Here is a 24,135-nt window from a genome sequence, read left to right on the forward strand (position 1 = left end):
CTGTGTATCACAGTACTCTGTGTATCACTGTACTGCAGTACTGTGTGTATCACTGTACTGCAGTACTCTGTGTATCACTGTACTGCAGTACTGCAGTACTATCACTGTACTACTCAGTACTCTGTGTACTCTGTCACAGTACTCTGTGTACTCTGTGTATACTGTACTGCAGTACTCTGTGTATCACTGTACTGCAGTACTGTGTGTATCACTGTACTGCAGTACTCTGTGTATCACAGTACTCTGTGTATCACAGTACTGCAGTACTCTGTGTATCAGTACTGCAGTACTCTGTGTATCACTGTACTGCAGTACTGTACTGCTGTACTCTGTATCACAGTACTATATCACAGTACTCTGTGTATCACTGTACTGCAGTACTCTGTGTATCGCAGTACTCTGTGTATCGCAGTACTCTGTGTATCACAGTACTCTGTGTATCACAGTACTGCAGTACTCTGTGTATCACAGTACTGCAGTACTCTGTGTATCACAGTACTGCAGTACTCTGTGTATCACAGTACTCTGTGTATCACTGTACTGCAGTACTCTGTACTCTGTGTATCACAGTACTGCAGTACTCTGTGTATCACAGTACTGCAGTACTCTGTGTATCACAGCAGTACTCTGTGTATCACAGTACTCTGTGTATCACAGTACTGCAGTACTCTGTGTATCACAGTACTATCACTGTACTGCAGTACTCTGTGTATCACAGTACTGCAGTACTCTGTGTATCAGTACTCTGTGTATCACAGTACTCTGTACTGCAGTACTCTGTGTATCACACACAGTACTCTGTGTACTCTGTGTATCACAGTACTGCAGTACTCTGTATATCACAGTACTGCAGTACTCTGTGTATCACTGTACTGCAGTACTCTGTATATCACAGTACTGCAGTACTCTGTATATCACAGTACTGCAGTACTCTGTGTATCGCAGTACTCTGTGTATCACAGTACTCTGTGTACTGCAGTACTGTGTGTACTGGTCATATAGTCATATAGTCATATAGTCATATAGTATCAGAGGCGTTCTCCTTTAACGGCTCCTCTCTCTGTCAGTCATCATCTGCTCGGCTCGGCTCGGCTCAGCTTTGTTCGGGCCCTGCTCGGCTTCCACCGGCCGCTTCTACCTCTCCGGGCCCGGCTCGGTTCGGCCCCCCTCACACTGACCCCATTACCGGAGAGATAAGGAGGCGGCCTGCACGCTCCGTCCCGTTAGACTGCCTGGTGGGTTAGGGTTACCGGTCCGGTCCGGTCCGGTCCGGTCTAACGTGAACACGACCCTGATGTGATCCTCACAGTGATCCCCCCCACGACACCGCGCACCTACCGGCTGTCCACAGAGAGGAACCGGACCGGGCCGAGCCGGACCGAGCCGGGCTCCCGTCCAGCAGGTGTTCCGTCAGAGAGGAGAACCAGAGAGGAGAACCAGAGAGGAGGACCAGAGAGGAGGACCAGAGAGGAGAACCAGAGAGGAGGACCAGAGAGGAGGAGACCTACCTGCCATCCTGGAGATGAGAGGATCGTGCGCGTCACGCCTCCAGAGCCGCGCGGCGCGCTCCCTGCGCGTGGATGAGGAGGCGGAGGGTCTCTGCAGAATCAGAGCCTCCTCCTCCTCCTCCTCCTCCTCCTCCTCCTCCTCCTCCTCCTCCTCCTCCTCCTCCTCCTCCTCCTCCTCTCCTCCTCCTCCCTCCTCCTCCTCCTCCTCCTCCTCCTCCCTCCTTCCTCCCTCCTCCTCCTCCTCCTCCTCCCTCCTCCTCCTCCTCCTCCTCCTCCTCCTCCTCCTCCTCTTCCTCCTCCTCCTCCTCCTCCTCCTCCTCCCTCCTCCTCCTCCTCCTCCTCCTCCTCCTCCTCCTCCTCCTCCTCCTCCTCCTCCTCCTCCTCCTCCTCCTCTTCCTCTCCTCCTCCTCCTCCTCCTCCTCCTCCTCCTCCTCTTCTCCTCCTTTATATATATATAAATATATATATAAATATATATATATATATATATATAATATATATATAAATATATATATTTAAATATATATATATATATATATATATATATATAAATATATATATAAATATATATATTTAAATATATATATATTTATATATATATATAAATATATATATATATATAAATATATATATATATATATATAAGATATCTATTGGATTCAGGTCAGGTGATTGGCTGGGCCATTCTAGCAGCTTTATTTTCTTTCTCTGAAACCAGTGGAGAGTTTCCTTGGCTGTGTGTTTGGGATCATTGTCTTGCTGAAATGTCCACCCTCGTTTCATCTTCATCATCCTGCTAGATGGCAGCAGATCTTTATCAAGAATGTCTCGGTACATTTTTCCATTCATCCTTCCTTCAATTATATGAAGTTTGCCAGTGCCGTATGCTGAAAAACAGCCCCACACCATGATGTTCCACCTCCAAACTTCACTGTTGGTCTGGTGTTTTTGGGGTGATGTGCAGTGCCATTTGACCTCCAAACATGGTGTGTATTATGGCCTCCAAAGAGTTCCATGTTGGTCTCATCTGACCAGACTATATTCTCCCAGTATTTCACAGGCTTGTCTAAATGTTGTGCAGCAAACTTTAAACGAGCTTCAACATGCTTTTTCTTCAGCAGTGGAGTCTTGCGTGGTGAGCGTGCATACAGGCCACGGCGGTTGATGCATTACTTATTGTTTTCTTTGAAACAATTGTACCTGCTGATTCCAGGTCTTTCTGAAGCTCTCCACTAGTGGTCCTTGGCTCTTGGACAACTCTTCTGATAATTCTTTTCACTCCTCTGTCAGAAATCTTGCGAGGAGCACCTGGTCGTGGCCGGTTTATGGTGAAATGATGTTCTTTCCACTTCTGGATTATGGCCCCAACAGTGCTCACTGGAACATTCAGAAGTTTAGAAATCCTTCTGTAACCAATGCCATCAGTATGTTCTGCAACAATAAGGTTGTGAAGGTCTTGAGAGAGCTCTTTGCTTTTACCCATCATGAGATGTTTCTTGTGTGACACCTTGGTAGTGAGACACCTTTTTATAGGCCATCAGTTGGGACTGAACCAGCTGATATTCATTTGCACTGACAAGGGGCAGGACTGCTTTCTAATTACTGATAGATTTCAGCTGCTGTCTTGTCTTTCCATGCCTTTTTGCACTACTTTTTCCCTGTGTCATTCCATTTTATTACACATAACTTAATCTCTGAACTTATTTGTTTGGTTTTCTTTGTATGTATGGATTACTTGGGTTGTTACCGACATCTGGTGAACATTTCATGTCAATAGCACCTTTAGAAATATATTTACTGAGAAAAATGGTGATGTGTTCAATACTTATTTAACCCACTGTATATATTTATATTTATAAATATATATATATATTTATATATAAATATAAATGTTGGTTTGTGTTTCTTACACAAACATGAACACAATATTCATGTTTGTGTAAGAAACACGAACCAACAGTTCATTAATGAGCATAATGATTATTATATATATTAATAGTTATTGAGCTATGGTGGCTCTCTAGCGCCCCCAGAGGTGTTTCTATTTAACGACCTCAGTCTTCTTCAAACCAGTTCCTGTCGGACCCACTTAGCTCTACACAGTTAGCATCTAAGCTAACTTAGCATTAAGGCTAATAATAGCAATATCAGTTATAGAGTGTGGCTACGCTAACATGGTATTAATATGAATTAAATGACAACTCATTCTGAATTTATTGAAGTTTATTGACATGACGGTATACAAGTCCAACGCAGTAAAAAGATACTAAAATATGAAGTAACTGGTGCAACTATGAAAAATAATAAAAACACATAATAGTTTAAATAAAGTAAAAACATGTAACATGAGTGTGAAGTTATCAACAGTGTTTGACCTGCATGAAGAATTCAAACTGACTTAACAAGGAAAACACTACACATTAGCATAAAGGAAACAAACTACTCATTAGCATAAAGGAAACACAAACTACTCATTAGCATAAAGTAAACACAAATTACTCATTAGCATAAAGTAAACACAAACTACTCATTAGCACAAAGGAAACACAGACTACTCATTAGCACAAAGGAAACGGGGCGGCTGTGGCGTAGTGGAGAGCAAGGTAGTTCTCCAATCAGAGGGTCGGTGGTTCGATACCCGGCTTCAGCAGTCGATGTGTCCTTGGGCAAGATACTTAACCCCAAGTTGCTCCTGAAGGCCATCGGTGTGGACTGGATGATGAATGTTAGTTAGAGTCTGATGGTGGCACCTTGATGGTAGCCTGTCATCAGTGTGTGAATGGGTGAATGATATGTAACATACTACTGACTGTAAGTCGCTCTGGAGAAAAGCCTCTGCTACATGACTCTAATGTAATGTAATGAAACACAAACTACTCATTAGCATAAAGGAAACACAAACTACTCATTAGCATAAAGTAAAAAGGAACTACTCATTAGCATAAAGTAAACACAAACTACTCATTAGCATAAAGTAAACACAGACCACTCATTAACACAGACCACTCATTAACACAAAGTAAACACAGACCACTCATTAACACAAAGTAAACACAGACCACTCATTAACACAAAGTAAACACAGACCACTCATTAACACAAAGTAAACACAGACCACTCATTAACACAAAGTAAACACAGACCACTCATTAACACAAAGTAAACACAGACCACTCATTTGTCCTTATTTCTCCCATAGGAAATAGAAACAGTTCTTAAAGCACTAAATAGACCCATTGAGCTAACAGCTAGCATGTTATTGTGCTAGCATGTAATTGCAGGTTGTGTTGCATGCAACCATCAAAGCCAGCCAACATTAGCTTAGACACGATGGTAATGTTAGCATTATGAGAATTTGGCCTTCAGTTTAAGGAGTGCCTTGTTGGCGTTTGTGGCAGCAGGTAAAAACTAGGAAGTGAGGTCAACAGCCAACTAACCAGTTTATCTTCTGGTTAACTGATTAAACTAACCCCAACAACCAGATCCTCTAAACAGTCCTACTGGCTATCTGGTTTAACTAACCCTAACAACAAGATCCTCTAAACAGTCCTACTGGCTATCTGGTTTAACTAACCCTTGGGGTTCTCAATTTGGCTGTGAGACGTACAAATATAGGCGGGGGGGGGACGGACATATTTAAAGTCCAGATGTGGTTAACGATGATAAGGCACTCGGTCCGGTCCTCATCAGTTCATGGTTTTTCTGTTTCTCCACCTCGGCCACAGAGACAAAGCGAGGTCGACGACAAACTCTCCTCTTGGTTTTGTGTTTGGGGTTCCTCTGGTACATGTCTGCAACGAAAGAGACCACAGAAAAAAACACTGAGAAGAGTTCCTCCTTCATTCAATCAGCGCTGGGAAACAAAAAGCTGAAGCCAAAGGGCAAAACTTCAGATCAGAAGTTAAACACAACGAACTGAGTCACAGGGATACCGCGCCATGAGTTTGAAAGTAAAAAGAACGTTTTTAATTTTGAGGAAACTAACTGTTAAATTTAAATTACTATTAAATCTAGTGAAAGGCACCTTCAACTTGTTCAGGACTCAAAACACAAATCTAGGACTTAGCATTGGGACCTGTTGGTCTTGATGTGGGACTTGTGAGAATTACCAATATTTCCTTGGAACTTAATTTAGGAAGTGACTTGGGACTTATTGTCATGAGATTTACATTTCATGACTTGGGACTTACTTGGGGTCGGGGCACTTGATTTGCGTTTTGTCTATCTTGACTCGGGACTTGTCTTTGGACCTACCTGTCTTAACTTGGGACCAACCCATCTTTGAATTTGTTTTAGAATGTGCCTTGATTTAGGGCTTGTTTTAAGACCTGACTTTTGACTCACCTGTCTTGACTCTGGACTCTGAAACCCACTGCCTCTCTGATAGGAGATGACAGACAGACTCACCATTGAAGCTGATGACATACTGTCTTTGGCCTTTCACCACTTTGACTTCGGTTCTGCCAGACAGAAAAGCCTCCTCCAGAGTCTGTGATGTCACTGATGTGGTTCGCTGCTTTTCATCCTGAGAGAGGCAGAAAACAGTTAGACCACTGATATGCAAATATTATAATCCTAGTAGGCATTGATTTGATTGGTCAAAAGACTTCTAATCCTTTAGGTTTAAACATACTAGCCCCCATTCCACCACAGCTAGTCCCCAGATCTCTACAGCTAGTCCCCAGATCTCTACAGCTAGTCCCCAGACATCTTCCACTAGTCATCAGACAGCTTCAGCTAGTTCTTGGACCTCTTCAGCTAGTCCCCATACCTCTACATCTAGTCCCCAGGCCTGCAACAAGTCCCAAACCTCTTCAGATAGTCCCTGACCTCTTCAGCCAGTCCACAGATATTTGTAGCTAGCCAAGAGACCTCTGCAGCTAGTCCACAGACCTCTGCAGCTAGTCCACAGACCTCTGCAGCTAGTCCACAGACCTCTACAGCTAGTCCCAGACCTGCAACAAGTCCCAAGATCTTTGCAGCTAGTCCCCAGACTTCCACAGCTAGTCCGAAGCCCTCTACGGCTAGTCCCCATACCTCTGCCACTAGTCCTTAAACCTCACGATGCTAGTCCCCAGACCTTTAGCAAGTCCCCAGACGTCCACAGCTAGACCCCAGACATCTACAGCTAATTCTTAAACCTTCCGATGCTAGTCCCCAGGCCTGCAGCAAGTCCTTAGACCTCTGCAACTCCTGAACTCCTGAACCTTGTAGTCTTTACCCTAACACTCCCCCCAGCAGTCCGACTCACCGGCTGTCCATACTCTATCCAGTTCCTCTGGTCCCCCTTGTAGTACCACAACCAGACAGTCGTCAGGATGTAGTGAGGTGGCTTTGTTACAGAGGAAACCGTGGAGAGACGGCGGACGGGCTGCCACCCTCGAGTCATTATCAGGAAGTTGACGGGCTGATCGCCGCAACTGAAATCAGAGCAACGAATAGTTTCAATCAGCACTTCACCAACAGCAGATTATCAGAAAACCTGAACAAAGGCGAGACATGACCTCTGACCTCTGAGTCTTGGATGGGTCACAGAAATCTCGCTCTATGTCCTCCATGTGCTGCAGGTCTGTCCAGGTGACGCCGTCGAACACCTCCCATTTGTAGGGAAGGTGGAAGTGAACAAGGCGACACTTGTCTCCACAGAGAGGAAGGAGAGCATTTCAATACTTTATTGTATGAGTACCACAATAAAAAGCTGTTTATGTTTATTAAAGTAAAAAGAAACAACGATACGAAGAGGTTAGTGTGTTCTGCAGAAAAAAAAAAAAGAAAAAAAAGTGTTTTTCATCTGGATTGGACTTATTTTGTGTTTTATATAAACTTGATGTCATTGTTTCAGATGTCAGACTGCTGACAATCAGTTTAGTTCAGAGTCACTGAGATATGAAGAGACGTTGCCATCTAGTGGAGTTTAAATGAAGCTGAGCAGAACAGCTCTCACCTGAGGATCACATGACATAAACATCAGTGTGTTTCCTCTCAGCCAATCAGTGTGGTGAGAGGAGGACTGTCAGGTAAGGAGAACGGCATGAAGCTAAACTCACTCTGGAACTTGCAGATGTTTCTGGTGAAGTGCAGACAGATGTCCTCCTTCTGGTCCGTCTGATCCACAGTTTGAGAAGAATCAGGACTTGTCTCTGACGGACACAAACAACCGAATTGTCAACAAAACCACCTGGTTGTTTACAGTGAACCTGGATGCAGAGAACGCAGTGTGGAGAACAGGTGTGGTGATGTCACCTGTGGAGGTGAGGAGGTGGAGGTTTAAAGTGACAGTGTGGAGAACAGGTGTGGTGATGTCACCTGTGGAGGTGAGGAGGTGGAGGTTTAAAGTGACAGTGAGGAGAACAGGTGTGGTGATGTCACCTGTGGAGGTGAGGAGGTGGAGGTTTAAAGTGACAGTGAGGAGAACAGGTATGGTGATGTCACCTGCGTCGGCGACGGTGAGGAGGTGGATGTTCCGGTAGATGACGGGCAGCTCCTGGATGACTCCTCCGCTCAGTCCTCGCTCCTCCAACATGCGGCGGCCGCGCTGCTCGATGGCGTGCTGCCGGTTGCAGCGGCGTCCGAACAGACAGTCTCCCTGGAGGAAGTGCTGACACAGGTGGACGTTGGAGCAGCTCTCCTGGTAGTTACAGTCGCCGTGAGGACCGGAGCCTTTATTATAGTGAAGACACACCTGAGACAGGAAGTAACAGAGACGCATCAATGGACGCAACACACAAGGTGGTTTCATAATTATGACTAATCATCTCATAATAAAGTACTGCTATTCATAAATATACAGAGGTAGTCATAAGAAACACAGGAGAGACACACACATCATCATCATATATGGTCTCTCATTTATAATCTCATAACTAACACTCATTATTAGAATGTTGATCTCATAACTAACACTTATTAATATTGTTATTAATAGATACAGACCTTTGTCATCTGGTCTGTTGGTCGTTATTAAACACATGAATCATGTGATCAGCCTTCACATCGTGTTCTCGTGATGTGAACACAGAATGTTTACAGGGTTCTTTGGATAACGTGATACATATTCATAGAACAGTGGAACCTGACAGAACAAATAGTTTCACTTTACCTCTGAGGTACCTTCCCTCAGTCAACGACACCTTCTGATTTGTTCTTTTTTGTTTGTACTTTTTGTTCTTTTTTCATTTCTTTATAAACGTTCTGGTTCTGTTTGAGCTTCTTCGGTGCTTCTCTTCACCTTTTCATCTTCTCAGATGTTTTCTTTGATACCGTGTTAACACATGAAGTCTACTCTGACATTTGGAGTCTCAACTGTTTCAGGATCTTCGTCCTCAGACTGAAGCTACTCTGTTTCTTTTTCCAGAAGAGAGAGAAAGAGTGAAAATAGAGAAGAGACAAACCACCTGTTTGAGTGAAGACCAGAGAGAAGAGGAAGAGTCAATCAATATGAATATGAATATAAATATAATGAATATAAACATGAATATAAAGAATATAAAGAGTCTCAGAGGGGAAATTATCTGCAGATTTTTATCTCAATTATAAGATTGTTCATAAAACATCACAAAATAATGAAAATGTCCATCAGAGTTCAAGAGGACGTCTTCAAATGTCCAAAAGATTCAGTTAAAAGAGATACAAAAAGAGAAACAGTCAGGTGTGTTACAGGTTTAAAACAGGTGAGAGAGGTGCCTCACAGGTGAGTGAGGTGTCTCACAGGTGTCTCAAAGGTGAGTGAGGTGTCTCATAGGTGAGAGAGGTGTCTCACAGGTGAGTGAGGTGTCTCATAGGTGTCTCACAGGTGAGTGAAGTGTCTCACAGGTGAGAGAGGTGTCTCACAGGTGAGTGAAGTGTCTCACAGGTGAGTGACGTGTCTCACAGGTGTGTGAGATGTCTCACAGGTGAGTGAGGTGTCTCACAGGTGAGTGACGTGTCTCACAGGTGTGTGACGTGTCTCACAGGTGTGTGAGGTGTCTCACAGGTGTGTGAGATGTCTCACAGGTGAGTGAGGTGTCTCACAGGTGAGAGAGGTGTCTCATAGGTGTCTCACAGGTGAGAGACGTGTCTCACAGGTGAGTGAGGTGTCTCACAGGTGTGTGAGATGTCTCACAGGTGAGTGAGGGTGTCTCACAGGTGAGTGAGGGTGTCTCACAGGTGAGGTGTCTCACAGGTGAGTGAGGTGTCTCACAGGTGAGTGAGGTGTCTCACAGGTGTCTCACAGGTGAGTGAGGTGTCTCACAGGTGAGTGAGGTGTCTCACAGGTGTCTCACAGGTGAGTGAGGTGAGTGAGGTCACAGGTCACAGGTGAGTGAGGTGTCTCATAGGTGTCTCACAGGTGAGTGAGGTGTCTCAAAGACTTCTCGAGCGTGTACTTGTACGGGTCAGTAATTTGTTTATATTGACTACCATGTGTCTGCATCCTATTTCTGTCTGTTCCTCTGTCCGGTGGTCACGTAGACAGTGGGTCACTCCCAGGCGCCGTGACCCCACTAATCCCATCTATCCCACTCTCTCAGCCCATGGTGAGCAAGTGGTGTCGGGGGGGCTTTGGAACTGCCAGTCGGCAGTGCCGAAAGCTGAGTTCATCTCAGGCTATGCATCCTTGCTCTCCCTCAACTTTCTTGCTCTAACTGAGACCTGGATCACACCAGAAAACACCACCACACCCGCAGCTCTGTCAGATGTGAACTCCTTCTCTCACACTCCCAGAGCTGCGAGGCCAGGTGGTGGCACTGGCCTGCTAATTTCCCCAAAATGGAAATACTCTCTTGTCTCTGTTCCACAGTTCTCCCCATCCTCTTTTGAATTTCATGCTGTTACTGTCACTTATCCAGTCAAGCTCACCATTGCTGTTGTGTACCGCCCACCAGGCCCTCTTGGTGAGTTCCTGGAGGAGCTTGACACACTAGTCTCGCACTTCCATGACGATGGCTCCGCGCTCATCATGCTCGGCGACTTCAACATCCAGACTGATAAGTTAGAACCGCTGCTTTCCTTCCTCTCCTCCTTTGACCTCTATCGCTCTCCCTCTCCTCCTACCCACAAGGCCGGCAACCAGCTGGATCTTATCTTCACTAGACACTGTTCTACCGCTAACCTCTCTGTCACTCCCCTCCAGCTCTCGGACCACTACTTCATGTCCTACTCCCTCTCCCTCTCCTCTTACTTCCTCCACCTACCCACATGGTTTCTACCCGTAGTCACCTCCGCTCCCTCTCCCCCGCTGATCTTTCCTCTTCCGTTACCTCTGCCCTCCCTGACCCTGAATCCTTCTCTCTTCTATCCCCCGATACTGCTACTGATCTTCTCCTCTCCACCCTTTCCTCCTCTTTGGACAACCTCTGTCCCTTCACCTCCAGGCCTGCACGGCCAACTCCTCCTGCCCCATGGCTGTCGGACTAAGAGCGGCTGAGCGTAAATGGAGAACAGGCAAACTCCCGGAGGACCTTCTTAACTTCCAATCTCTCCTTTCCACTTTTTCCTCCTCTCTAGCTACTGCTAAAGCGGCTTTTTTCCGCTCGAAAATCCTAACCTCTGCTTCCAATCCTAAAAAACTCTTTGAAACTTTCTCTTCACTCCTCCAACCCCCACCCCCTCCTCCTACTTCCTCCCTTCTCCCGGATGATTTCACCAACTTCTTTGACAAGAAGGTAAACGATATCAGATCCTCCTTCTCTCAGCCCCCTCTCCCTCTCCTACCCTCTACAGCTCTTCCCCCTCAGCTCCCCCTTCCCTCTCCACACCCCATCTTACCCTATTTTGCTCCCCTCTCCCCTAACGAGGTCCTTGACCTTGTTACATCTAACCGCCCCACCACGTGCTCCCTTGACCCGATCCCCTCCCCTCTTCTTCAGTCTATTGCCACTGAACTCCTTCCTTTCCTCACCCACCTCATCAACACATCTCTTGTCTCGGGATGCTTTCCCTCGGCTTTCAAGACTGCCAGAGTCACCCCCTTCTGAAAAAACCATCACTTGACCCCTCTGATGTCAAGAACTTCAGACCGGTTTCTCTTCTACCCTTTCTATCCAAAACACTTGAACGCGCTGTCTCTAAACAACTGTCTTCCTACCTCCGCCAGAACAACATCTTGGACCCCCACCAGTCCGGGTTCAAGGTGGGTCACTCGTCAGAGACGGCCCTCCTTGCGGTGACAGAGTCACTTCACCCTGCGAGAGCGAACTCTCTCTCCTCTGTCCTGATTCTCCTGGACCTGTCAGCGGCGTTTGACACAGTGAACCACCAGATCCTCCTCTCCACCCTCGAGGGGATGGGCGTCTCAGGCTCTGCACTCTCCCTGCTTGCATCCTACCTGACAGGCCGATCCTACCAGGTGACATGGAGGGGGACCGTGTCAGAACCACGCACGCTGACTACGGGGTTCCACAAGGTTCAGTTCTGGGCCCCCTTCTCTTCTCGCTCTACACAACATCTCTGGGTTCTGTTATTCGCTCCCATGACTTCTCCTACCATTGTTATGCCGATGACACCCAGCTGGTCTTGTCATTTCCTCCCGGTGACACCCAAGTGGAGGCACGCATTGCTGCGTGCTTGGCTGACATCTCGAAGTGGATGGCGACACACCACCTGAAGCTGAACCTGGACAAAACCGAGCTACTCTTCCTCCCGGGGAAGGGTTGCCCGCACCGAGACCTGTCCATCACCATTGATGATGCCGTGGTGACGCCAACTCGGACTGTGAGGAATCTGGGTGTGACCCTGGACGACCAACTGTCGTTCTCAGCAAACATTGCATCGGTCACACGCTCCTGCAGATTCCTCCTCTACAACATCAGGAGGATTCGCCCCTTCCTCACTGAGGAGACGGCGCAGGTGCTCATCCAGGCTCTGGTCATCTCCCGCCTGGACTACTGCAACTCACTACTTGCTGGAGCCCCGGCGTCGGCCATCAGACCTCTGGAGCTTGTCCAGAAAGCTGCAGCACGTCTGGTGTTCAATCGCCCCAAGTTCTCTCACACAACTTCCCTTCTCCGTTCCCTACACTGGCTCCCTGTAAGAGCTCGCATCCAGTTTAAGACTCTGGTGCTAGCCTACAGGGCAGTGAAAGGAACAGCTCCTTCCTATCTCCAGGCCTTGGTCAAGCCCTACACCCCTGCCCGACCACTTCGCTCTGCTGCCTCGGGCGACTGGTTGCCCCGTCGCTCAGAGGTCCCTGCGGCCGATCCACCCGGTCACAGCTTTTTTCTGTCCTGGCCCCTCAGTGGTGGAATGAACTCCCCACTGACGTCAGGACAGCAGAGTCGCTGCCCATCTTTAGGCGCAGGCTGAAAACTCACCTCTTCAAGAAGTACTACCCGGAGCCTTCCTCGTAGCACTTATGGCACTCGTATTAGTTGCTGCACTTACTGTATTCGTATCAGTTCGCTGCACTTATTGAATTTGTATTTGTTTACTGCACTTATCCTATTCGTAGTAGTTTGTAGCACTTACTATATTCGGATTAGTCTGTTGCAATTATTGTTTTCGTAGTAATCTGCCTCTGCACTATACTTTTGCTCTGGCTTATGCTTTAAGATGCTTGTTTAAGAAAGGAGATGCACTTATGACTTCTGGTGACTAGTAGTTCTCTTGAATACCTATGTTGAATACACTTCCTGTAAGTCGCTTTGGATAAAAGCGTCTGCTAAATGACTGTAATGTAATGTAATGTCATAGGTGTCTCACAGGTGAGTGAAGTGTCTCACAGGTGAGAGAGGTGTCTCACAGGTGAGTGACGTGTCTCACAGGTGTGTGAGGTGTCTCACAGGTGTGTGAGATGTCTCACAGGTGAGTGAGGCGTCTCACAGGTGAGTGAAGTGTCTCACAGGTGAGTGAGGTGTCTCACAGGTGAGTGAGGCATCTCACGTGTCACAGGTGAGTGAGGTGTCTCATAGGTGTCTCACAGGTGAGTGAGGTGTCTCACAGGTGTGTGAAGTGTCTCACAGGTGAGTGAGGTGTCTCACGTGTCACAGGTGAGTGAGGTGTCTCATAGGTGTCTCACAGGTGAGTGACGTGTCTCACAGGTGAGTGACGTGTCTCACAGGTGAGTGAGGCGTCCATCAGAGTTCAAGAGGACGTCTTCAAATGTCCAAAAGATTCAGTTAAAAGAGATACAAAAAGAGAAACACAGTCAGGTGTGTTACAGGTTTAAAACAGGTGTGTCAGGTCGGTCAGATGTATATGACAGGTGAGTGAGGTGTCTCACAGGTGAGTGACGTGTCTCATAGGTGTCTCACAGGTGTGTGACGTCTCACAGGTGAGTGAGGTGTCTCACAGGTGAGAGAGGTGTCTCACAGGTGAGTGAGGTGTCTCACAGGTGAGTGAGGTGTCTCACAGGTGAGTGAAGCGTCTCACAGGTGAGTGAGGTGTCTCACAGGTGAGTGAAGCGTCTCACAGGTGAGTGAGGTGTCTCACAGGTGAGTGAGGTGTCTCACAGGTGAGTGAGGCGTCTCACGTGTCACAGGTGAGTGAGGTGTCTCACAGGTGTGTGAGGTGTCTCACAGGTGAGTGAGGTGTCTCACAGGTGTGTGAAGTGTCTCACAGGTGAGTGAGGTGTCTCACGTGTCACAGGTGAGTGAGGTGTCTCACAGGTGAGTGAGGTGTCTCACAGGTGAGTGACGTGTCTCACAGGTGAGTGAGGCGTCCATCAGAGTTCAAGAGGACGTCTTCAAATGTCCAAAAGATTCAGTTAAAAGAGATACAAAAAGAGAAACACAGTCAGGTGTGTTACAGGTTTAAAACAGGTGTGTCAGGTCGGTCAGATGTATATGACAGGTGAGTGAGGTGTCTCACAGGTGAGTGAGGTGTCTCACAGGTGAGTGAGGTGTCTCACAGGTGAGTGAGGTGTCTCACAGGTGTCTCACAGGTGAGTGAGGTGTCTCACAGGTGTGTCTCACAGGTGAGTGAGGTGTCTCACAGGTGTCTCACAGGTGAGTGAGGTGTCTCACAGGTGAGAGAGAGGTGTCTCACATGTCTCACAGGTGAGTGAGGTGTCTCACAGGTGAGTGAAGTGTCTCACAGGTGAGTGAGGTGTCTCACAGGTGAGTGAAGTGTCTCACAGGTGAGTGAGGTGTCTCACAGGTGAGTGAAGTGTCTCACAGGTGAGTGAGTTACCTTAGGCAGCAGTGCCGGGTCGTTCTGCAGCAGCAGCAGGAACAGCTGGTCCTCGTTGAGTTCGTGCAGCGAACAATCTCTCAGAACTTCAAAGTTATGAGTTGAGCGAATGTTGTGGGAGAATTTACACAACTTCCTGTGACAAACAGGAAGTTAACGAGATCTCAGTCAATCAATTATAGTCAATACTTTATATGAATTTATATAAAAGTTGGATTTTGTGTTTGATGTCTTTGAACTTGTTTTAATAAAAAGAGAATATTGTTCTCACTCAATCAAAACATTTATTTGAAAAATGAATCCAGTGTTTTTCACGTGTGCTGATTATCTATGATAAAGAAACTCAGTGTTTTACTCTATTAATACATTAAAAACTAAGGAATCTTTCATTGTTATTATTATCAAATCATTTGAACATCATTCAAATAATCGATCGATCGAGTTGACGATTGTTAAACATTGTGAAAAGTTACTATTAAAGATTCAGTTTATAAATAAAATAATGAAACAATTGTCAATCAATAGATTCTTTTTGTGTCTGAAAACCTGAGAATCATGTAAAGTCCAAACAGCAGTCTGTGTCCTGCTCTGCGTTTAGGTTTCACTTCTCAGGAAGAGTTTCGTTTCCTTCACTTTCGTTTCGTCTCTTCACTCCTCCGCGGAGGGAACACAGGAAATAGTCCTCAATCACTAAGATCTAGAATTAGACTATGAAGCCTGCGAGACTCACCTGCCTTTCCCGAACCTGCAGTTTCCGTAGATGAAGAACTTGCAGAGGTGCAGCTGCTGACAGCCGCTCCTCTGCTCCCTGCTCCTCTCCTCCCCTCCCTGCTCCTCTCCTCCTCCCCGCTCCTCTCCTCCTCCCTGCTCCTCTCCTCCCTGCTCCTCTCCTCCTCCCTGCTCCTCTCCTCCCCGCTCCTCTCCTCCTCCCTGCTCCTCTCCTCCTCCCTGCTCCTCTGCTCCTCTCCCCTCCCTCCCTCCCTCCCTGCTCCTCTCCTCCCCGCTCCTCTCCTCCTCCCTGCTCCTCTCCTCCTCCCTGCTCCTCTCCTCCTCCCTGCTCCTCTCCTCCTCCCTGCACTCCCCCCGGCCGTACTTGCTGCACAGCCGCAGGGAGGTTCTCGCCACCACCGTGCAGTCCTGGAGCCGCTCCCTGCGGACCAGCAGGAAGCGTGGGCAGTGTTGGAGGATGAAGCAGAAGTCTTCCTCGCTGACGGTGCAGCGCTGCAGCAGCTGGTGGTGCAGCTGCTGCAGCGGCATGGACCCGGAGCTGCTGCAGAGGACGCTGGTGGCCAGATGCACCTCTCTGCTGTAGCCCGACATCACGCTCTCTGCTCGGCCTCTGCTCGGCTTCTGCCTCTCTGTGCCGCTCTCTACCTGAGTACATCAGCGACACACTTCCGCCCCCAGCCTGTCAAAGTAAAAGCCCTCTTCCACACAACCAATCAGAGCAGCTGGTGGAGGAGAAATGAGTTCTAATAATGCAACACATTGTTACAATGATTCATTCATTCATCATTCTCAATCTTTTCTTCCTCTTTGTGTTTCTGACCTGAGATCAGTCGAGCTGCAGGTGTTTCTAATCACACAGGTGTGCCTCTTCAGGTGTGCCTCATCAGGTGTGCCTCATCAGGTGTGCCTCTTCAGGTGTGCCTCATCAGGTGTGCCTCTTCACAGAGAGTGACATCACCGCGGATCAGCGCGTGAGGACGGTCAGTGAGACAGGATGCTGTCTGTCTGTCTGCTGTCAGTGTGTCTGTTCACCGCTCACTCAGGTGAGGAACTCTCTTTATGTCGCTTCATGTGGTTCAGTTCAGTTTACTGCTCTCAGGTCAGTTTGAACCCAGAAGCTGCTGAGAATGAAGCTGCTTCAGAGGCCCGGAGAGGGTTTATGAAATCAGTGAAATCTGTGACATCTGTGACATCTGTGACATCAGAACTCTGCTGTTGTCTCTTTCCCGTCTCTGCAGCTTTCAGCTCTAATCTGACCCACAATCGGCTGAATGTGACTTTAAATGAAACTCTGCAGGATCATGAGTTTTTCTCTGGAAGGTTTGGATTCAGAAGTAAGTTTATGTTTAATATATTTATAACATCAGATCTGATTCTAATGTTTGTGATTCCTTACATTTAAAATAAAACGTTCAACAACGTTTCTAAACATTTATGATTAGAAAAAAAGTGATGTGCTTGAAATTATTTATAATTAATAATTTTGACCTTTTTAAAAAACTTTTGTTGGAATAATAAAAAATGTTTTATTGATATAATATAAAATGTTTTAATAATTTGAATGTGTTGAGCATTGTAGTAAAAAAAACTTTAGATGTAAAATTGTTATAATGTTAATCATAAAATATATTCATAAAAAAATATATTGAACACGTTTGTAAACTTTAAATCAAAATGTTTGTATTATAACAGTTTGTAGTTTAAGTTATTTCATAAATAATAATCTCATTGTTGTTAATATTAAATAAATCAGAATGCTGTGGTTTTAACTTGGTGCGGTCCAACCTCAGACCTGTCGGGGGTGCGGTCCTTCAGTCCAGAACAGGAGCCGGAGTCCAGGATCATCGGGGGTCAGGAGGCCTGGTCTAACTCCTGGCCCTGGCAGGTTTCCCTCCACTTCGCCTCCATGCCGGCCTGCGGAGGAGCCATCATCGGACCGACGTGGGCCATCTCTGCTGCTCACTGCTTCAAAAGGTCAGAGGTCGTCTGTTAGACCTGGACCAGACCGGGTCCACGTGGTACAGACCGGGTTCACGTGGTCCCTCTCCTCAGTCCTCTATCCAGTGTGTTTCAGGACTGTATCTCTGCTGCAGGTACAATAAAGCTTCCTACTGGACGGTTCTGGCTGGAAAACACGACCTGGATCGTCCTCAAGAACCCCGACAACAAGTCAGGACCCCAAACCCCAGCACGCATGTTCTAGACCAGGTCCAGGTGTGTAGAGCAGATTCTGACCCTGGTGTTCCCTCCCTGTTCAGCTGGTTGGAGTCTCCCTGATCATCAGCCATCCGAGCTACAAACCCCGGACCAAAGAGAACGACGTGGCTCTGCTGAGGCTGCAGAAGCTGCTGGTCTTCAACCGGTTTGTCCGGCCCATCGACGTCTGGATGGATCCGCTGCCCCCCTTCAGGAAGTGCACCATCACCGGCTGGGGCGCCACCCGAGAGAGTGAGGAGGCGTTCAAACTCAACTTCTGCTTCCTGTGTTAAAGCTGCATTCTCTCTGCTGTCCATCAGGGGGCGACTCCTCTGGTTGTATAGAAGTCTATGAGAAAATGACTCTACTTCTCTCTTGATTTATTCCCTCAGTAAACATTGTAAACATGAGTTTATGGTCTCAATCTCTAGTTTCAAGTCTTCTTCAATACAGCATGATGTTCATTTAGTAAGTGCTCCATTTCACTCCGCTACAAACCTTCCTCCTCCTCCTCCTCCCCCTCCTCTTCTTCTTCAGATGGAGCTCGAGTAAACCGGCTGCAGGAGGTGAACGTGACCATCCTGCCCCCTGCATCATGTGACCAGTACTACGTTGGGAGGATGCAACCCTCCATGTTCTGTGCTGGGAGGGACTCAGGAGGAACGGACGCCTGCCAGGTACCTGCACCTCTAGGGACCATCTGGGTCCATCAGGCTCCAGAACCTGGTCTACGGAGCCCTTTGAACCAGTCTGAGACACAAGAGACAGAAACCTGGGGACTTTAGAGTCGACTTGACAGAATCTAGGAATTCTAGATGTCTTGTAGTCCTGTCTCTGTGTCTTGCTGTGTCTTGTAGTCCTGTCTCTGTGTCTAACGTTGTCCTGTTGCGGTCTCAGGGGGACTCTGGAGGTCCTCTGTCCTGCTTCACAGGCAGCAGATACGAGCTGGCGGGTTTGGTGAGTTGGGGGGTCGGTTGTGGTCGAGCAAGAAGACCAGGAGTCTACACCAAAATCCAAGAACACACTCAGTGGATCTCCAACATCATGAGTACGTGTCACAGATAATCCAACACGAGTGTTGTTCTGGAAGACGAGTTTGACACAAGACATGTTTGGTTCACAGATCAGGACGTCATCAATGTAGAAGACGTCACTTCTGAAGGTATTTAGAAACCAATGACCTTATATGTCCTTAAACTACAGTGAACAGGCGTTCATGTTATTCTGTCCACGCCTGCATACTGTGTTCAGAGAACAGGTGTGGTACTCAGCAGAGCCCCAGCTGTGAGAAGCTTCCAGGCCTCGCTGCTCTCTCCGTGTCCCAGAACGGTGCAGTGTCTGTGGGGAACCTGACAGAGTCCTGCCCCTTCTTCTGGCCCTGGATGGTCAGCCTGCAGTCCAACGGACGCCACTACTGCAGCGGAGCGTTGATCCACCACCGCTGGGTCCTCACGGCACGGCACTGCAACGTCAGGTACTACTACTACTACTAGTACTACTACTAGTACTACTACTACTGCGGCTACTACTACTACTAGTACTAATATTATTGCTACTACTACTACTAGTAGTACTATTACTACTGCTACTAGTAGTAGTAATAGTACTACTGCAGTGTAGCACTGATGCACTGGATCCTCATCGCACGGCACTGCTACGTCAAGTACTAGTACTATTACTACTAGTACTATTACTACTGCTGCTACTACTACTACTACTACTACTAGTAGAACTACTACTTCTATGACTACTGCAGTGTAGCACTGATGCACTGGGTCCTCACTACAGAACACTACTCGGTCAGATACTTCTGTTACTGCGTCCTCTCATTGGTCCCTGCAGAGCTAAAGAGGACATGGTGGTTCTGGGAGTTCATGACCTCCGGTTCTCCTCGTCTCAAACCGTCCCGGTGGACAAGGTCGTCGATCTGCCTCAGGACAGCAGCTTCCCCCCGACCTCTGACCTGTCGCTGCTCCGCCTCAGTGTTCCCGCCAGATTCAGTAGGAACACCTGAAGATAGAGCACACACACGTTATACACTTAAATCTGTAGTATCTGTAAGTACTGCATGCTGGGTATTCTGTGTGTATTCTGAAGCTTGGTGAAACTGTCTCCAGGCTCTGATGTGTCTCAAGTCTGTGTCCCTGATGAGGATGAGGACGAGGACCTGGATGATAGCTGGTCCTGTGTGACGACGGGCTGGGGAGCCTCCAAAGGTATCTTCAGAATCCACCAAACATTCAGAGCTACAGGTATCTTCAGAATCCACCAAACATTCAGAGCTACAGGTATCTTCAGAATCCACCAAACATTCAGTATCTTCAGAATCCACCAAACATTCAGAGCTAGGTAATCCACCAAACATTCAGAGCTACAGGTATCTTCAGAATCCACCAAACATTCAGAGCTACAGGTATCTTCAGAATCCACCAAACATTCAGAGCTACAGGTATCTTCAGAATCCACCAAACATTCAGAGCTACAGGTATCTTCAGAATCCACCAAACATTCAGAGCTACAGGTATCTTCAGAATCCACCAAACATTCAGAGCTACAGGTATCTTCAGAATCCACCAAACATTCAGAGCTACAGGTATCTTCAGAATCCACCAAACATTCAGAGCAGGAAAGAGAGGAGAGTTCTGGTCTCACCGCTAAATCCTCCAGAGACGGATCGACCCGACGTCCCACAACGTCCTCATGAGTCTCAACCTTTGGGCGTCTCTGTAATTATTCTGTGGTCGTGTCTTTATTCTGGTCCAGGTGACGTGGATCCAGAGCGGCTGCACCACGTCGGACTGACTCTGGTTAACCGGACCACCTGCAGGGAGAAGTGGGGGGGCGGACTCGTCACAGACTCCCACATCTGTTCACATCCTGCAGGCTCCACCTCCTGCATGGTAACTCCACCCTGAGACCGGTGACCCTGCTGCCGGTCACTGGATTGACCTTTAACCTTTGTCAAAACAATTACAAAGTAACCGATCGATCGTAGCGACTCCTGTTTCCTCAGAGGGAGGGATCACTGGATTTGTCAAAGGAGTCTAGTGGCTTTCAAGAGAGCAAAGAGAACAGCTTCAGCAGTGAAAGTATTTCAACTATAGCATACCCTGAATATATCAAATAAAATGCATAGTATTACCTGGTACCTCATACAGCCGTACTACTAAACAGGTGAAACGATGTCATCTCATTACTTTAAGACTTCAAACCACACAACTTGTTCAGATGAACATCTTCAGTTTCTCTCTGCAGGGCGACTCTGGAGCTCCGCTGTTGTGTCGGAAACGTGGCGCCTACTTCCTGTTTGGCGTGGTCACATGGGGCAGCCAGCGGTGTGATGCAGACAAACCGGCCGTCTTCTCCAGAATCTCTGATTATCACCTGTGGATCAGTGAGGTGACTGAAGACGTCTGAATGTGTCTGATAGAAAATAAACTGTTAATCTGGAAGCTGTTTGACCTCTGAGCTCCTTAGACTGGCGGGGGGACTCAACGCTCACTTACTAGCTCTCTATCTCTGGAGCTTTTATCCACATCGCACAGTCTTCATCAGAGAATGGAGTTGTTGCTTTGATCGTCACATGGCATGAGTAGAGAACTAAACTTTTACTGGTCTTGTTTGAGCTCAGCTGCAAAGATGAATGATTGTTGGGTTCACTTTTCCTCAGTCACAGCTGATTGAACAAAACAAAAAAAGGCCAAATATGGTCACATCTGAAACCTGGATAATCGATTTGGACTAAATTCACTTATTAGTTTAAAACTTGTCTTAAAGTTGTTTAAAACAGAATTATCATCTGGTCCATTTAAAAGTTCCTCTAGAACTCCTAAAGAAATCTAGCATGTGTGACGTTTTGACTGTATAATCCACATAAACGTTCCTCATTCTACGACGTGTTTCCTACATGAGAGGAGTCGAGAACATGGGAGAAACGACAAGGAGAACAACTCTTAACACTGTTTGCTCTTTTAATCAGCGTTTAACTTCACATTCGTGATTCTTCACATTTCAAACCTTCTGTCTTTGATCATGGGGAAAATAAACTCGGTTCATAAGTCTGAGAGGAAACAGAAGCCGGTCAGGTGATCTTCTGTCCTCAGAGGGTTAAAACGGTTCTGAGGGTTCCAGTCCAGCAGAGAGCAGCTCAGCTGTCCTGCAGCAGGTCGTACGCTCCTCCGTTCTCCACCTCGTGTTTGTCCTCCGCCTGCAGACAGTCATTCTGCAGTTAACACCACCAATCCAAATGTTGTAAATTTCACTGATGAAACCTGAAACCTCCATTATCGTATAAAGTGATGTTCCAGAGAAACTATGACTCAGCTGCTGACTCACTAGGACTTCAGGTGTGTCGGACTCAGCCGGTTCTGGAGCTGCTTCATAAACCGGGTTACAGATGCTGCGACCGCCGTCTGCAGGTGGAGCTTCTTCCTCTTCTTCATCCTCCTGTCAGAGCCACCAGGAAAACCTCAGCACTAACACATGTAGTACTAGTACTTCTACATTAAAATGTGTCATATTATCCTTAAAAACTTGTTGAAATGTTTTACTTATACAATACAACATTTGATGCACTGATATAAAAAATGTATATACCAGCCATTAGTTAAGATATATATATATTTACTCACAATCATTACTAAAAATGTGTTATCCTAATGTTAACAATTGTGTTATACTAACGCTAATAGATATATCATACTAATGCTCATAAATGTTTTATCCTGATGCTAATAAATGTATCATACTAATGCTCATAAATGTGTTATACTGATGAAGCAGTAGATTGACAGACCAACTGAAAACACCGTTCTGACCTTGAAGTAGTGGAACCTGAAGGGTTTGGTGTTGTGGGTGTAGAAGTGGTATCCAACGAAGAAGACTCCTGACACCAGAACAATGAGCAGAACCACTCCGACCCCCATCCCGGCCTTATGGGCCACATGCATCTGCAGAACCAACCACAGAGGAAGTAGATTCCTGTTTTAGCTAATTATCCCCTTTTATTCAGAAATTTGACAGAAATGAGTTAATGCTGTGTTGTTATGACTTGACTTGCCTCGTGGCGAGGGGGCGGGGCTTTCAGCGGCCCCTGGAGAACATGAATGATACCGTTTGAAGCCAGGATGTCTGAGTCGGTGACGAAGCGGTCGTTTATGAAACGAGACGACTGAGAAGAAAAAAAAGGTTTAAAATGAAAAGTAGGTTCTCATGTTTAGAACCATGAACTACAGAAGGAACGGATCCCACAAAACTACTTTCAAAAATCTGTTATTCTTGATTCAATAACTTTAGTCAGTGGACATTTCAGTGTTGCTTTAACAACACAGTTTAAGGTGAACTTTGTTTTGGGTTTGATTGATCTCACTGACAGGAGTCTGAACCAATCACAGCTCTGGTGGTTCTGTTGGTTTGAACTGCCTTAAATGAACATCTTCCGTCTGTAGCAGTGAGCTGATTGTTTTGATCAGACAGTTCTACTTCCTCATTTAAATGATAGTATTATTAATAATTCTGACCAGAGCTGAGGCCACACCGGACACCGTCAGACTGCCGACACGAGTTCTGATCCGACTGCCGTTCTTCAGATGGCTGAGAGGAAGAGCCTGGCCCTCCGACAGGTGGAATTCAACGTCCCGCTGAGTCAGAGTCTGCAGGGACACGGGGACAGACGGGTGAGGACACATGAACAGGTGAGGTACCGGTCTAAAGATCCTTCTGTGTGACTCACCTGGTTGTCAGGCAGCCCGTTGTTGTCAGGGACAAACAGAGTTGACTGGACCGTCAGGTTACTGAGACGCTTCACAAACTGCTTCCCCGACTCAGACGCCAAAGAGTAGTTCAAGATTTGCTGCAGAAGAAAATAAAGAGATTAATACGGTGAAGGTTTCATGAGAACATCTGATGACCAAAGTTTAAATGTTGACTCACTGTGAGGAAGTTGGAGAAGGTCGGTGTGGATTGGAGGACCTGCAGCAGGTTTCCTGTACAGCTGAAACCGTCTCCAACGTAGCCGTCCTTACACTCACACTGCACCTCTGAAACAAACCACGAAATAACTGAAATACACTAATTATCGATAATCAATACATCAGAGTCACACATCTTATCACGTGATCCAGTGATCAGTGAATTCTGGTTCTCTCACCCTTCATCCGGTAGCAGAAGGCGTCCCAGGTCTCGCTCTTTTTACGCGTTCCGTAGTCCACGATGCCAATGTGTCCGAAGCCACACTGGGGGTTGGAATATGTGGTCGGGTACCCCACCCGGGCCTGGTCCAACCAGCCGGCAGCACACATATTCAACCCGCCCTACAACAGGACCAGCAGACAGCAGCTTTAACTCAGAGACCAACAGGACCAGCAGACAGCAGCTTTAACTCAGAGACCAACAGGACCAGCAGACAGCAGCTTTAACTCAGAATATATAGTTTCATCAGAAATTTCCTACAACAGCTGGTCTCTGTAGTTTTTAATCAGATAAATGAAACTACAGTTTTTGTGTCTCATTGAGGTGTTTTTATGGAGCTCTATGGCTCAGAGCAAGAAGAGATATCAGAGATTGATACACACAATACAGTTAAACATGATCTGTGTGT

General features: G+C 46.8%; 3 protein-coding genes across 3 annotated transcripts in view; 1 reads left to right on the plus strand and 2 right to left on the minus strand.

Moving 5' to 3' along the window:
- Positions 1-3,719: 3,719 nt before the first annotated feature.
- parp12b (poly (ADP-ribose) polymerase family, member 12b) lies at positions 3,720-16,018 on the minus strand. The gene is made up of 9 exons (XM_054625016.1): positions 15,681-16,018; positions 15,343-15,404; positions 14,613-14,748; positions 7,941-8,190; positions 7,556-7,648; positions 7,020-7,146; positions 6,760-6,928; positions 5,916-6,033; positions 3,720-5,299 (listed from the first exon to the last, which is right to left on the minus strand). The coding sequence occupies exons 1-9, from the start codon at positions 15,930-15,932 to the stop codon at positions 5,145-5,147; spliced, it is 1,362 nt and encodes a 453-aa protein (XP_054480991.1). The 5' UTR covers positions 15,933-16,018; the 3' UTR covers positions 3,720-5,144.
- Positions 16,019-16,251: 233 nt separating this feature from the next.
- Positions 16,252-21,030, plus strand: ovch1 (ovochymase 1). Its single transcript, XM_054625015.1, has 13 exons — positions 16,252-16,384; positions 16,580-16,675; positions 17,132-17,315; positions 17,435-17,510; positions 17,600-17,789; positions 18,075-18,214; positions 18,435-18,585; positions 18,661-18,699; positions 18,789-19,011; positions 19,380-19,537; positions 19,655-19,753; positions 20,301-20,437; positions 20,793-21,030. The coding sequence occupies exons 1-13, from the start codon at positions 16,336-16,338 to the stop codon at positions 20,952-20,954; spliced, it is 1,704 nt and encodes a 567-aa protein (XP_054480990.1). The 5' UTR covers positions 16,252-16,335; the 3' UTR covers positions 20,955-21,030.
- A 139-nt stretch (positions 21,031-21,169) lies between these two features.
- The window catches only part of stab2 (stabilin 2), a 35,009-nt gene continuing 32,043 nt past the window's right edge, over positions 21,170-24,135 (minus strand). Inside the window, exons 63-69 of the mRNA XM_054625033.1 lie at positions 23,686-23,848; positions 23,469-23,575; positions 23,269-23,388; positions 23,057-23,188; positions 22,597-22,707; positions 22,355-22,486; positions 21,170-21,983 (exon numbers count right to left, since the gene is read on the minus strand). Of these exons, the coding sequence (XP_054481008.1) occupies positions 21,645-21,983; positions 22,355-22,486; positions 22,597-22,707; positions 23,057-23,188; positions 23,269-23,388; positions 23,469-23,575; positions 23,686-23,848 (1,104 nt within the window). The 3' untranslated portion in view covers positions 21,170-21,644. The remainder of the gene's footprint in view (positions 21,984-22,354; positions 22,487-22,596; positions 22,708-23,056; positions 23,189-23,268; positions 23,389-23,468; positions 23,576-23,685; positions 23,849-24,135) is intronic.

This window comes from Anoplopoma fimbria, chromosome 23 (assembly GCF_027596085.1).
Source record: "Anoplopoma fimbria isolate UVic2021 breed Golden Eagle Sablefish chromosome 23, Afim_UVic_2022, whole genome shotgun sequence".
NCBI classification, from domain to species: Eukaryota; Metazoa; Chordata; class Actinopteri; order Perciformes; family Anoplopomatidae; genus Anoplopoma; species Anoplopoma fimbria.

Bases quoted from the DNA above. Each gene is read 5' to 3' on its own strand.
- parp12b (XM_054625016.1), bottom strand. From the start codon at position 15,932: ATGTCGGGCTACAGCAGAGAGGTGCATCTGGCCACCAGCGTCCTCTGC. The intron at 6,929-7,019 runs GTCAGAGGTCAT...CTCTGATTTCAG, and splicing joins GACCCATCCAAGACTCAGAG to TTGCGGCGATCAGCCCGTCA. The intron at 5,300-5,915 runs GTGAGTCTGTCT...CTTTCGTTGCAG, and splicing joins GTATGTCATCAGCTTCAATG to ACATGTACCAGAGGAACCCC.
- ovch1 (XM_054625015.1), top strand. From the start codon at position 16,336: ATGCTGTCTGTCTGTCTGCTGTCAGTGTGTCTGTTCACCGCTCACTCA. The intron at 16,676-17,131 runs GTAAGTTTATGT...GTCCAACCTCAG, and splicing joins TGGAAGGTTTGGATTCAGAA to ACCTGTCGGGGGTGCGGTCC. The intron at 17,790-18,074 runs GTGAGGAGGCGT...CTTCTTCTTCAG, and splicing joins CTGGGGCGCCACCCGAGAGA to ATGGAGCTCGAGTAAACCGG.